General features: G+C 33.8%; 1 protein-coding gene across 1 annotated transcript in view; it reads left to right on the top strand.

The window, feature by feature from the left end:
* The window catches only part of Diaph2 (diaphanous-related formin 2), an 805,268-nt gene that overhangs the window by 363,480 nt on the left and 426,302 nt on the right, over positions 1-15,486 (top strand). The window contains exon 21 of the mRNA XM_013033825.1: positions 11,499-11,738. Within this exon, the coding sequence (XP_012889279.1) occupies positions 11,499-11,738 (240 nt within the window). The remainder of the gene's footprint in view (positions 1-11,498; positions 11,739-15,486) is intronic.

Below are 15,486 nucleotides of genomic sequence, written 5' to 3'. Positions count from 1 at the left end.
AAGCAGAAATGTTACCAATACACTTCATGTGGTTAAATCATCATGTGTTTATTATTGGGGTGAATTATTTTTCCTTATCCCCCTTTCATTTTATATGATTCAAAATATGACTAGGTGTGAATTATGTATTAAAGGATATAGTTCTATATTTTAAGCATTTCTCCAACATGCTATTCAAATAATTGACAAAAAGTGAGAGGAAAAAGAGCATCATGATTTATTTAATTTCTGGGAGAAAAAGCTATTTTTTTATTTAAGTGTTCAATATAAATTTATTTGCTTTCTGATGAACAGCTCTGTTATGGTTACAAGCTTTACTTTAGCTCCCTGAATATCTTCCATCTGTCTAACAAAAATTTAAAACTTGCCAGTAGACCTGATATTCAGACCTATCCTGCGTCATTTAAAATATTCTATAATCTTTTCAAATAGTTCTCCATTATAATTGAGTTCATTTGATAGTTTGCATTTAAAAAAATGCTATTTAAACTCAAATTATGCTGAATGAACCTGAGCTGGTTTCTTTTGAGCATGAGCAATAACTCCTTGCCCATATTTAGAGTTCTTTAATTCTAGATATAGCATTGCTTACATGAACAAAGAAGGATTCTATCAAATCTCTGTGTACTTGGGATCAAATATAGCATAACACTAAACCTGAAGCATTTATTTCACTTCTTTTTGTGCAGATCTGTTTGTTGGTCCACTGATTTAGCTAGATACTGTTTAATCATACACACTTTCTCACAATGTGAAATAATAACATGTTTTAGACCCCTCACTTGAAACCTGTACTACTCAAATTCACATTATAATTGAAATGAAGCTATCCACTATCAAAGAATTCAGCTGGGTCATGTTTCTTTTACAGTAGGTACACTACACAGTTTCTCTGAAGTTATTCTTTTTTCCTTTGTGCAGTTTATCTTGGAAGATGTATTCCTTTGCCAGGCTAGTACTTCAAGAAGCGTATTCTTGGTACCACACTGATGAAATGAATTTTGGGGACATAAAGAGCAATATACCTTCTGAACTAAAGGCAAAAGAGAAAGTGGAAAAGATTTCTTGTTTATGCACATAACCGTAAATAATTCTAGGGCACTGTGTACATGAATCCATTTAGTCTTCTTATTTACTCTCACTGTACTGAAGCTTCATGTCTATGGGAAAAAGAGTCAAGGACATTGCAAGGCATTGTATACTATGTAAATTGCCTGCAACTGTATTATTCAAGAGTTATCACATAAAGTTTAGGTAAACTCATGTATAATATTTTGAAATAATAATTTACCATAGTCATTTAAATGTGTGCTTTGCTGTGCTTAGACCTGTATTTCATACAAAGTAGACAGTAAATGATTACTGAGTTGAATTACAAAATGATTATTATCTGTAATTTGAGACTGCAATTTAAAATTAGCATACTTTAAATCTGTTAAAGTTTGCTAAAACATTTCAAAATTCAATGACTTCTCTGTTTAGACACTAGCATTCTTTTTTACTCTTAAGTATCAACATTCTGAAATGAAGACGGCTTTGATAAAATAAATTATTTGTACAAATGACACTCAGGTTACAGAGACAGTGTCTGTTTTCTTCCCCCATCTACTCTTTACTGTGCATTTTGTTTGTTAGCCTGATGCTCCTGGATCATGCCTGTGATCCTAGCTATTCAAGAGCCTGAGATCTGAGTATAATGGTTCAAAGACAATTCAGGTAGGGAAGTCTGTGAGACTCTCATTTGGAAGTGGAGATCAAGCACTAGCTTTAAACATAAATGCTGGGCCTTAAATTGAAGCGTGAAGACTCCCCCTGCCAAAAAGAAAAAGTCTGTCAAGTGATTTCTGTATCATATGGCTTCAATATCTCCCTGAATTTACTGATCAAGACTTTTACATTCTCATTCTGCCTTTCCTTTACTTCATTCATTTATTTCTTACTTTGTCCAAGTCCTTTGACTCCTCTCCATTTTTTCATCAACACAAAATTTTTTTATTGACCGTACTGGGGATTGAACTCCATTCCATATAAGTTGTCTGATGGCACTCTACTATTTGAACCATGCCCCCTTACCTGCTTTTTGCTGGTTACAGTTTTAGTCTCTCAGATTTTTCAGCCTATGTTGGCTTCAAAATATGGATTCTCAAAATCTCAATCTCCTGAGGAACTAGAACTGCAGAATCGATCCACTGGCACACATCTACCACAAATTCTTGCTTGCCAAGAAAAAATGTACCTGGAAAGTTATCTCTGTCCACGTTTTTTGTTTCGCTTTTGTGTTTTTGAGATATAGTCTCATATTGTCCGGGCTATTTTTCAATTTGTGAATTCAAGTGACCCTCTTCAGTACATGACACTACTGCACTTGTCTTAATGATTTTTTTCTTACTCTGTTTAGAATTAAAATTCAGTATTTGATACTTTCAAAGGCAAGCAGTTTCCCAGTTACATAGCTAAACTCATGTCTTTTATTTATGAATTCTATGAAACCTGAGAAAAAATTATCACTATTATCATTATCACTTTTAGTATTGATTGCGACAAATCTGAATGGTACTTACTGTGTTCTATAGTTTGTAAGCATCTACTTGCATCATCTAATGTGGTAAGAGAAACTTCATGTTATTTGCTCATATTACAGATGAAGTAACTGAAGCCAATCAAGAGTAAGTAGCATAGTAAATAGTAGCTGCAGAATTCATCCCAGATACTCTGAACTCATAGCAAAGCTTTTGGATACTATACTTATTGAGAAAGAAAATGTGTGTGTGTGTGTGTGTGTGTGTGTGTGTGTGTGTGTGTGTAAGAGAGAGAGAAAAGTAGAGAGACATGTAGATGTTCTACTATTACACGTTAATTTTCTTACCTCTGCCTTGAGTGTCATTATTACCTGCCTCCTTTAGAGCAGCAATATTTCTAGCATTCTTTACTACTATTAGTTATCCTATTATTTGTTCATTTTATCTAATTCTACTGTGCCCTTGAGAAAGAACATTCTGAAGTCACATGCTTCCTAAAAATGAATGAATAAATGGATGGATGAATGACAATGCATCACTGACCCTGAGGTCTCTTGCTAGCTACTACCTCTCTTCATTTCCTAGCATTAGCTTCTTCAAAGATTAATCTCCATTTGCTCTCTGCTTCCTTAATTCTCACTCACTGTTCAACCAATAGCAGTCATGACTTTGCTTTGAATAATGCACTGAAATTGATCTAGGAAAGGTCATTAATTACCTCAATCACAACTATATACATCATGTCTACTTACTTCAATCTATACTGCTGGGTGAGTTAGTCTGTGCCACCCTGGCCTTTCTCTTTAACCATTACAGTTTCCTTTTAGCTCGTTTCTCCCACTTAAAATTTTGCCCTTCTAATTGGTTTCAACATAGCTGTTAGCGTGACATTGCTAGAATATCTTTGTTGTATATCATATAATTTGCTGTTTAAAACATTAATGTTGTACTCTTATTTTTAGCTACAAACCTGCTTCTTGGACTCTTGCTCATCATGTGTCAGCTCCAATGCATTTCATTCTCAAGGGTTTGAATGTCCTTTGCACTTTCCTACCTCAGGACTATTGTACATGCTCTGCATGCTGTCCTCTCTCATCCTTAGTCTCTCCTGCTTATTTCTCAAGTTTCATCTTTTTAATTTTTTTAACAACATCAAATACAGTGAAAGCAGGGGTTATGTTGTTATAATTTGTGGAGGGGAAGGGAAAAATCGTTTTAATAGGGATACAGGTGGACCCATTGCAACAATGAGACATCCAAGTCGTATGTAGAAAACGAAATTTACAACTTTGGTGGTGTGGGGGAGGTTTGGGTGGGGGAGCAGGGGAAGGATGGGATTGGAAGGGGAAACAAAGGAGGAGGCTACAATGCTTAATAAGAAATGTACTCATTATCTTGCCCATGTAATTGTAACCCCTCTGTACAGTATTTTCACAATAAAAAAACAAAACAAAAAATTTTATTAATAAGATTTTATTGTGAAAATACTGTATAGAGGGGTTATAATTACATGAGCAAGGTAATGAGTACATTTCTTATCAAGCATTGTTGCCTCCTCCTTTGTTTCCCCTTACGATTCCTTCCCTCTCACCCCCCCCCCCGCTAAAGTTGTAAAGTTCATTTTTTGACATAACGTCTTGTACATCTCATTGTTGCAATGGGTCAACCTGTATCCCTATTTAAACAATTTTTTTTCTCTTCCCCTCCCCAAATTATACCAACATCAAATACAACCCCATGGGGGAAGGACATACAAAGCAACAAAGAAATATCTTTGTACTTTTTATAAAAAAAAATTAGAAACAATAGCAAGAAAGAAAAAAACATTTGAGTCCTAACGTCAACTTATCTGACCGTTTCTGCTTGTCTCCGACATATATTAGTTATTGCAAATAAGGGAAACCATGGGACCTATGTTTCTTTGGGCCTGGCTTACTTCAATTAATATAATTTTTTCCAAGTCTTTCCATTTCCTAACAAAAGGGGCAATGTCATTCTTTCTGATGGAGGCATAGAATTCCATTGTGAACTTTGCTTTCCCAATTATTTATCACTTAGCTATCAATTGAAAATAAATCTCTATTAAGCTTTTCCATGCTTTTTCAATTTTTTTCTTTATGGGAACTACATTTTTAACTGTTAACTGTGGAGTTATTTATTGAATGTTTGTAACTCATACAATGTTTATGAAGTATTTTATTTAATGTTTAACTCATACAAGATTTCTAGTTGTTACAGGTAGATCATGATGATTTTATTCACATGATAAGCACCTAAGAAATCTTTGCTGTAGGCTGGGAAGGTGGCTCAGTGGTAGAGTACTTGCCTTGCATGCATGAGGCTCTGGGTTTGATTCCTCAGCGCCACGTAAGCAGAAAAAAAGCCAGATGTAGTGCTTGGCTCAAGTGGTAGAGCACTAGCATTGAGCTGAAGAGCTGAGGGACAGCACCCAGGCCCAGAGTTCAGGCCCCACGACGGACAAAAAAAAAAAATCTTTGCTGTATATATTTCCTGAATGCAATATCAAGATGATACCTTTGTTATCCTTTCTTACTCTATATCCATATGGCACAAAATAACATTGAAGGATTTAAACAATTTCTGACATCTTTCTTCCCCTGCGCATCTCACCACTGTCCTGGTAAAACCTAGAACTCAATGCCTCAGTCAGTAATGCTAGTGAACTGCCCTTCCACCAATCTGCATCACCCTTTGGAATTTTCTCGATCACATTGTAAATGATAAAAATGTCATCAATTAAGGACAGACCTAGGCTGGAAGTGATATTACTCCTGTATGATTGATTAAAATAGTCATAAGAGTAATATCAAAAACAATAAAAATTGGCAAAAACAGCTGAAGCTGGACTGTAGTGCATTCTTTAACCTTTTTGATTTTTAAATTTTAGCAGTCACATCCTTAGGTTTGCTTATAGTTACATGTAATCTGTTGGGGAAAGAAAGAGAGGGGAGAAGTAAAAGGAAGATAGAAACAACAACAAAAAACAACCCAGAGATCTTTGTCTAGAAGTAGCCCTCCTGGGAAGTGGGCCATGCTAACTCCCACATGTTTTGTGGTCAATCATATTCTTCTTTTAGGAGGTATATTGGCTGCATAGCTTCCCACTGACTTGTCTTCCAACCTGCCTCCCACTGAATTGAATTTGGAACATTGTTGTAATTATATGCTGTACCTTTACTGGAAGAAAACCACAGATCTTTGAAAGCTCTGTCAGTTAGAACCCCCAGCAGGAGCTTTTAGAGAGTGTGTTTGCAGCTCAGCTGTTCTCAAACCACAGAGCTGTGGAAATTCCCACTTGTCTTGCACTAAGGATGGAGACCCATACTGTGTATATCTATTAAACTAACACATCTTCTGAGAAAAGAAAGCAATAATTAGTCCTCTTAGTCATTGGTACTTTGTTTCTCTGACTTCCAAATTACCCATATTTTTCAATTAAAAGGATTCCAAAGCTGTAATCTAACAAAAAGATGTTGAGATAAAAATCTTTGTAATGAAAGCTGTAGATTATGTGATTTTTCTGACAGCACACTGAATTCTTTTTCTGTTTCGAACACAAATATATAAAGTCTATAGGACAGGTTTTCTGCCTGTGTTTAGTTCAGTGGTATAGTCATGCTTTTTAATTATTTTAAATTCTCATAAGATCTTCTAATCTCTATTTAAGATACCTTAAATGAAAAGAAAATACTTAAAAATCTTTTTTTCTTTTACATAGTACAAAAAGCATTTCACTCAGATAGAAAATTGTATGTCATTTTTGCCATTAATATTACATTGTGTTTCACATCTGCATGTTCATAGGGAAACAAAATCACATTTGTCTTTATGTTATCTGGTTGCACTCGGTACATAATTTTGCTATGAAACACACTGATTTGTTTCTATTTTATTTCTTTCTATTATATAAATCCCAGCTCTTCTACATGTGTATTTTTTTGACAAAATGTTGGCTTTATAATTTTGAGATCTGGAAACAGAAAATTTACCCTGACTCATTCTCAAATCCCTGTATTTTTATTCTTGTTCATTTCATTATCTTCTCATCATAAGCCATTCTCAGGACAGGGTTGTTAATTCTCATCAAGATTTTGTAATAAAACAAGGTAAAATAATGCCACTCAAAAACTGGTTTTCACAGTATATGTATGGATGTCAGTTATTGTTTTTCATTAAATTAACAAAAAACAACTCTTTTTTCCTGGGTATTTCTAATCTCTAGCACAATAACACAATACCACAATAGCTTTCATTGCTACCCTTGATCTCAAACAGTTGTTTTCAAAAGGATGTTCTGAAATTCTTTTTCACCTTTTTAATGTGATGTTTCTGAATTTTCAGTGTCTTTGGGGGCAGACATTGTTATTGTGCCCTGTTCCAAACTAAAGATGAGTAGATATTTGTTGATGCATAATTTCTACATTTCAAAATCTTTGGGGAAATATTCCCTATCAGCACATCATTATTTTTCTGATGTGGAATCCATTTTCAACACTATTTTTTTCAAAACTTCTATTCACAAATTAACTATGGCCCTTTTCTCTCATGACATGTAATGTGCAAACATTTTCTGTTTGTTTCACATAGAAGGTAAACCTCTATTGATGATTTAGTCCAGGCCAAAAACTGAATATAATGCAGGAGGTATAACATACAAATGGGAGAGGTTCTGCTCTTGAGAAGGTTAATGTTTACTAAAATATAAGGAATCTATGTATATTTTGAGACAGAATTTTGCTCAGTCCTTGTGTTTGAGTCTTAATTTAGTTAACTTTTATACTTATATCATAAGTCCATTTTTTCCTTAGCATGACTTTATTCATCTTCATTATTGTGTCAAACAGGCAAAATTTTGAGTCCCTGTGTGTCATTCCTATTATCCTAGTTACTAAGGAGGATAAGATTTGAGGGTCACAGTTAGAAGCCATCCCTGCAATGAAAAGTCTATGAAACTCTTATCTACAATTAATCACCTAAAAATCCAAAGTGTAGCTGTGGTTCAAATGGTACGCTGCTAGACTTGAGGAAAAATACTCAAGGATAGCACCGAAGCACTGAGTTCAATCCCTAGGACTGGCACCAAAAAATGTACAAAACTTGTGTATATGCAATGGAAATTGGGTCTAAAAAATATATTGGTTGGAGCTTGGAAGGTGGCTCAGTGGTAGAGCACTTACCTTGCATGCCTGAGGCCCTGGGTTCGATTCCTCAGCACCACATAAGCAGGAAAAAAAAGCCGGAAGCGGTGCTATGGCTCAAGTGGTAGAGCGCTAGCCTTGAGCTGAAGAGCTGAGGGACAGCGCCCAGGCCCAGAGTTCAGGCCCCAGGACTGGACCCCCCCCCAAAAAATTATATATATTGGTTGTAGTTTTTGTGAAATCTATTGAATTATTTGCAAGTATAGGGGTTTGAACTCAGGGCATTGTAATAACCATTTGAGGTACACACACCAGCCCTTTTAACTTTATTTTACAGATAGGATCTTGTACTTCTTTACCTTGTGGACCTTGGACTATAATGCTCCTACCTATGGACTATAATGCTCCTACTATGCCTGGTCCTCTTTAGGTTTATTACCATTCATATTTTGATAAGACAAGAGTTTCAATGATGATTACATTGAATAGGCATTAAATGTGGGTTTCTTTATGCAATAAGAATGTGGTAATGTCTTTATTCTCCCATGATCTTTATACTCAGCATTTTCTGTGGATTTCTAGGGTATTTTGGTAGTAGATCAATATTCACCAGCTGGATAGAAGTAAAGTGAAAAAATTCAAATTATATAAACAAAAATATGCCTAACTCTTTGGGGAAATAACCCACTTTTTATGTTTTTTTTGTTTTTACTGAATCTGTCAATGCACTTTTTTAAATGTAGTGTAGATCAGCTAAAGAAATGAGAGTTGCTTGATGTGATTTGATAGACAAGTACATTGTAACACAAATAAACCCTCTACATAATATAAAACCCTGGTCAGCGTCTCACAGCACTTGAAGGAATGAATTATAAAACAAAGGATGCCAGTCAACTAAAATGCTGCAAGGGACCACAATAAAAAACAAATAGACATTTCAGCAGAGTTTTTGTTTTATTTACTTATATCACTTAGGTACACTCAAGTGCCTTTACGAGTTATGGGCTTTTTCATAATTGTATCTGTAGCTGGGGATGTAGCTCTATGCTTCCTATTATTTCTAAACTTGGTTATTCAAGATATTCCCTTACAAGTTAGAAGCCCTGATGGAGCTATTGTCTATGATAATTGTCTCTGATCATAAAAATACACACTTGTGTCTGTGAAAATTCTCTTCCTATGGTTTCTATATACTAATTGCTTCATTATAAGAGATTTTTGACTGATTGTTGATTCATGTTAGAGGCTTTTACTGATTGGTGGTTCATTGTTAAGAAAGGTACCTTTGGGGCTTTACCGCTTCTATTGCCTCGTTTGATTTCATATTATTACCATTTGGGTTAGTAAATATAGGTCATAATTTAAAAGTGGCAAAAATGATAGTCAACATAATATTTACAGTATTTCCAGTTGATAATGAGTTTTGTTTGTTACCGAGTGCTGTAAGCACATATTTCTTAATTGTGAATGAGAGGAACTTGCTGTCAAGTTTGAGAAAATTAGGGACCATATTTTATTGCTAGAAAGCATTTCTGAGAATAAATTAAGGACAACTGTAGGTATTGTTTTATAGTGTTCACATTGTGTCAATGGCTGCTTTAGGAGATTTGCAAATAGGCTGCCATACAGTATTTGAGACAGCATCTTACTATGTTGTCCAAGCGAGATTGTGCTGCCTCAGCTTCCCAAGGAAATGGGATTACATACATGTCCCATCAAACCTGGTTTTCATATCTTACATAAATCTGAACGGAAATTGCATTTTCCTGATTAGAACTAATAATTCAGAAATATTATGTAACTTGCAGAATGACATAAGCTAGAAAGTTATATGACATATAACTGTATGTTTTAAGCACATGTATGTGTAATTCAAATGTCCATGTTTTTTTCAAAACAACTTTATCATTTTAGTCTGCAGTATACAGAGATTATCTTTTCCCCTTCTGGGAATGGAAGACATAACTTTCTTGAACTCTACCCTTAAAATAAAATATGTGGCTGGATGCTGGAGGCTCATTCCTGTAATCTTACCTATTTAGGAGGGTGAGGATTGTGGTTCAAAGCCAGTTTAGGCAGAAAAGTCCATGAGACACTTATTTCCAGTTAACAATCAAAAGGCTGGAAATAAAGCTGTATCTCAAGTGGTAGAGCATCAGTCTTGAGCAAAGGAAAGAAAAGCTCAGGGGACAGTTCCCATACGCTGAATTCAATCCCCAGGACTAGTACAAAAAGGAAACTTCCAAGGGCCTCTGAATATGGATTAAGGTAGCTCTTAAAGTGGTGTCAGTCATTGCAAATGACTTTGTATAAGGTATATCCTCCTTCTTGATGTTGTCCTATTACTCAACTATACATATTCTTAATCCAGCATTTTGATCCCTATACATATAATGGATATATTTATTGAATCATTTCATAATCATTCATTTTTAATCATATATCATTTTTCACATATGAAACCTTGCAGTAGGGAATGAGTAATGAAAAAATAAAACTTTTTCCCGAAAAATGGCAACCCCAACTCCCTTATCATGCACAAATTCTTCATAAAATTAATCTGATGGGTTAGAGATTAATAATCATAATTAAAAACATTATTTAGGGGAAAGCAAAATATTACCATCAATTCTTAATTTTGTTTAGGAGATAATCTGTCTCTCACGTGTGTGTGTATGTATGTGTGTGTGTATACAAACCAAGGATTGGTATTAAATAACATGTTATTATGGGTCATAATTTGAATATTATGCCAAGTTTTAGAGTCTTTGTTATGGGAAACTAGTAATTAATAATTAAGATGTCTAATGATTTCTTTTCGTTATGTGCCTATATGTGTCTGTTCTCCAAAATCTCTCTGCTGCAATTAGTTTTGAGCTATAGGAAATCAAAAACTAAAAATAAGGTTATTCCAAGGTGCTTGGCTAGTATTGAGCTGAGCTACAACTTCTGGAAGGAAAGGACATGTGAGGGGAATAAGTGGGAGAAAATTTGGGAGGGAGTTAAAAAATGTACTCATTATCTGACTTACATAACTGTAACTCCTTTGTATATTACCTGTAAAATTTTAAATTAAATTTAAAAAAAACAAAATTATTATTGAAAGTATAACAAAGGGAATGTACAACATATGCCCATTCTCTGAAATAAATCATTAAAACCCAAGATAAACTGTTTTGAAGAAAACCAGCACAAAATTCTTGCATATTGTACTTGAATGTAAGTTCCAGTAATTTCTCCATGGCTTATCTAAAATCAACATCTGTGATGTAGGTGAAATTCTCTAGAACGTACATAAATATTTAATATATTTTATGAATAGAAATCATAGGTTTCAAAATTGTTAAATGCACAGAGTTTTTTGTGTAATTTCACAGAGCATAGTGTTAGATAATATTTTCGAAATTTTTGACATATTTTCTGGCATCAAGTACACGGGTTAACTGTGGTTCAACTCACTCAAATCAATTTCCTATGTGTAAATTTCCCTAGTTCACCTCAGAGACAGATTGTGGGACTTGCTTTCTTTTAACAGCTAATGATTATGCAGTTAAACATATGACAACTGTTCAGTTTTGGTAAACATATTGTTAATTTTATAAGACTGAATTAATTTCTTTTTAAACAAACCTGAATAGCCAACAGTTTTGGAATATTGCCAAAAAATTTCTTGGGTATTTTGAAAATTAGCAAAGCATATTATTTGCATAACCCAGAGAATATTCACTTCATATAGGAATTTATCATTGTCTATGAAATTATCCCCATTAGAACAGTGGCTTTAAATGTCTGTTCTCAGAGAGCATTCCTTATCTTGCAGATAAGCTCAGTGAAAATGCTGCCATCTCGCCTCAAAAGCATTCTTTTCAAGCTCACTTTTGAAGAACATGTCAACAACATCAAACCCAGCATCATAGCAGTAACTCTTGCTTGTGAAGAACTGAAGAAAAGTGAAAGCTTTAACAAACTTTTGGAGTTAGTTCTGTTGATTGGAAACTACATGAACTCAGGCTCAAGAAATGCCCAGTCTTTGGGTTTTAAGATCAACTTTCTTTGTAAGGTAAGATTCTATTTTATTATGCTAATTGATAACCATAATCTTATCTGTGAGAAGAGTTAATCAAAAAGAAATAATAACCCATTAAACCATATGCTTTCAATGAGCAACTTTTATGGTATGTAAGTTATATCTCAATGAAAAGAAATTCCTTTTTAAAATGGTATTGCAGTCAAATCCATAAAGGTTGTATGAATTTACTTCTGTAGTACTTACTTTTTGCTGATTAAATCTTAGTGCAGCTTATAAATTGCACCAAAATTCTTTTATAAAATATAAGAAACAATGTATTTTAATCCCTTTCCCTTATTTTATATTATTCCAAAAAGTATTTGGGGAGCTAAATTTGATGAGGAAAATAGGCAGAAAATTTTCTCATGGTACTCTAGGAAAATAATTTTTCTCCTTACTATATTTGGTTGTGAAATAAGCTTAAATCCGTTTTTAAGTGATATTTACTAATAGTTTTTAAATAATCAAACAATAATAGTCATTCTGTTTTGATTGTACCATTTTACAGAATAATTTTTAAGGTTTTAACTCTTGTGAAAGGGTTAGAAAGAAAAGCAGTTGTACATGTCTATATCCTTGAAAAGATTTTTCTGTTAGAGTGAAAAAAACTGAACAAATTAGGTTAAGTCCTCTAAGAAATCTTTGAGATGAGAATAAATCTGAAAACAAGCAATTTGTCTATGACATTTCACCACTTTCCCCCATTTCCTCTCACATCTCAAAACACCACAGAATTTTAGTTAGTTCTTGAAGTACATTATCACAGAATTCCAAATCTAGAAATAACTGTGAATTTCTTACTTTTTGCATACTAAATATATGTACATTGCATATCCATTGACTAGCATTTTAATATGAATAAAGACAATTTGTTCCTGGTAAACATAACCCTAAGAGATATACAGAATAACATTTATAGATAATGAAGTACTCCTGGGCATCATTAGCTTACACCCTAACTACTTCAAAAGCTGAGATCTAAGGATCTTGCAGTTTGAAGCCAATCCTGTCAGGAAAGTCACTGAGACTCTGTTGCCAATATGCTACCCCCAAATCCTGAAACTAAAACTGTGACTCAAGTGGTAGAACACGAGCTTTAAGCAAAATAAAGCTCAAGGACAGTGTGCAGGCCCTGAGTCCTAGGACTGATGTAGGCACGTGCACACACACACACACAAACACCACCCTCCTGAAATATGTAGTGGAATTATGTGTATCTTTGAAGAACAAAAGGAAAGAGAACAAATGCCAGATATTGCAAAATAAATAATTTCATCTTGCTAGAGTTTACATTTATGTTATTTGATAAGCTTGATAAATCATAGCCAAATTTATATGATAAGATGGCCCATTTAGGATTTTATATAGTAACTAACACAAGCTATATAACCAATACTAATAAAGTTATCCTTTACTAAGATGCTAATAGCTTAGCATTTATGCTATATGCAACATATATGAATCTAAAATGCCTTTTATAGATATTTCTACAATATTATACCTAAAGAACATCACTACCAATTTATAATAGATATCTATTTCACATTTAATTCATACAAAAAAATAAAAAAACTATCCTAATTTGAATTTCCGTGTTAAGTGCTTTAATTTCACTGTGTTCAAATTAATTATAAGAATTGCTTTTTTGAAACAAGAATGATTAAGACATTTAGACACAGGAACATGTGATTATATTAAATTCACAGAAAAATTTTACTGTTATATCTTACATTTTGGAGAGAGGCTTCTTCTTGTCATCTACCTGTCAAATAAAAGTTCTTCCATACAGTGCTGGTCTGACATCTATCACTAGAGGTATACTCAAAGGATTCAGCACAAAGATTTTTGCCAACTTCAAATAAAATAAAATATCATCTTTCGGGAAATACTATCATGTAGTTATAGGTGTTCTAGAATGTAAAGAAGTGAAGGTTTTCAAATCCCCCTCCTCAGCATACACACATTTCAATAGGTTCTTTATCTGCTGGGAAATACTTATAAGGAAACACTTGTGATTAGTAATGAGAAATATCATATACATGCATGATATTCCCATAATGTCTGAGATTAAAAGAATGTTCCTACAATACAAAGGATTCTGACTAGATGTAACTGTCTAAAAATGATGTAAATTTACTGAAGAACATAGAAATAGTGAAGTTAGGTCCGTAATCTCTTCAAAAGAAGTTAACTATTGATATATGGTAATTCAAAATTACTGATAAAATTTCACGTATAATAGATGGAATGAATTTTAGTGAATTTTTTCCTTAAAACTTGTAGGGGGAATTTCTCTGTAGAATACTGATTATGCTTCAAAATGATTCCATTTTTTCATTTTTTCTAATCATTTCCTTATTTTGGTGATTTGAAATTGTAATCTACTGCTTTTCACAAGAGCCAGGAAGTACATTAAATTATTCATAGAGTGAACCAGGAAATAAGCATTCAAACTTATCATATGAATTTACAGTAAGGTAATATAAAACAATTCAGATGGTCACAATTGGCTGCTATGATTTTTGGAAAACAAGGAAAACAGATGGGTTAATCAAAATGTCAAATACTACTAAAGGGTATCATTATTGTAAGTACTATCCACACCAGAAAATGCTTTGTTAATTTCAGCAGTGAATAATCACTTTGTGAGTCACCAAACCAGTATGCTGAACTGTAGTAAAAATCACTTCAATAAAGATGGGTTCTCAGAGTTGGCTGGGTTGTACTAGCCTGTTAGTTATTAGAATTCTAACCAGTAGCCATTTTTCACTTGAGGGACATTTGTTATTTTTGTTTTCAGTATGTAATGGAATATCAACAAAGCATTTATGAAGCACAGGGAACTTCCCTCTGTAATCTGCTTTGTAGGTACATCAGATAAGGGTCTTTGCCTGAAAAAAGTAAAATATGACTGCATGATTAAAGCAGAAAGTAGAATTTATTGAAAGGATCTGAGATAGCTCAGCACAATACTGGCAAAAACTAGAAATGTTGGCCTTTAAAGAACAGCTGTTGTGGTAGCTTAGAGAATTAAGGTAGGAAGAATGAATTGCCGAGTCTTTTAAGGATGTTGGCTTTGGGACGTACCAATTTTATCCATTTTCTTCATCCTTGACTATCTGATTTATAGTTTAATTAGAAAGTCATTTTCTTAATATGGATTTCAAAGTGACTCATTGTCCAAGAGGAGGTCACAGAACCTTTTGACAAAATTATGACCTCAAAAACTACCATTAACAAAAATAGGGCTGGTAAAAATTAGGGACAGAGGAAAGAGTGTTATGTAGGTTGTAATAAAGACTGAACTGATTACCTGTGCACCAGTGTCATATAAACAGCACATTAAACACAAAAACCTCAAGAAGCATACTCTAGTTGAATAGCCAGGAAATAAGTGAATTATTATGTTGCATCACAATGTACATTGTTAATGAATTACAAACGTAATCACCATTGACAGTAATTCAGAAATGAGGTCCCCTGGTGCTTGGGTGCTGTTGGAAAACAACAAAACCATCTTGAAGGATGGCTAAGGTTCGGGCCTATCACGAGAAGAAGACTTGATCATACATGAGGAGAGTGCAGTGGGGATTATGAACATATCGTTTAACTTGTGCTTTTCTTTTGTGGGACAATTTATAGTAGAGAATTTTCACTTGGTGATATGTCCCATCAGTGATTGAAAAAAAAATTGTGCTACAGCAAAATTGAAAAGAATTCATTCAACATACTTTACATT

Source organism: Dipodomys ordii, unplaced genomic scaffold (genome assembly GCF_000151885.1).
Source record: "Dipodomys ordii isolate 6190 unplaced genomic scaffold, Dord_2.0 Scaffold178, whole genome shotgun sequence".
Taxonomy (NCBI): domain Eukaryota; kingdom Metazoa; phylum Chordata; class Mammalia; order Rodentia; family Heteromyidae; genus Dipodomys; species Dipodomys ordii.
The sequence above is the reverse complement of the archived record's forward strand: the minus strand, read 5'-3'. Positions and strand labels throughout refer to the sequence as shown.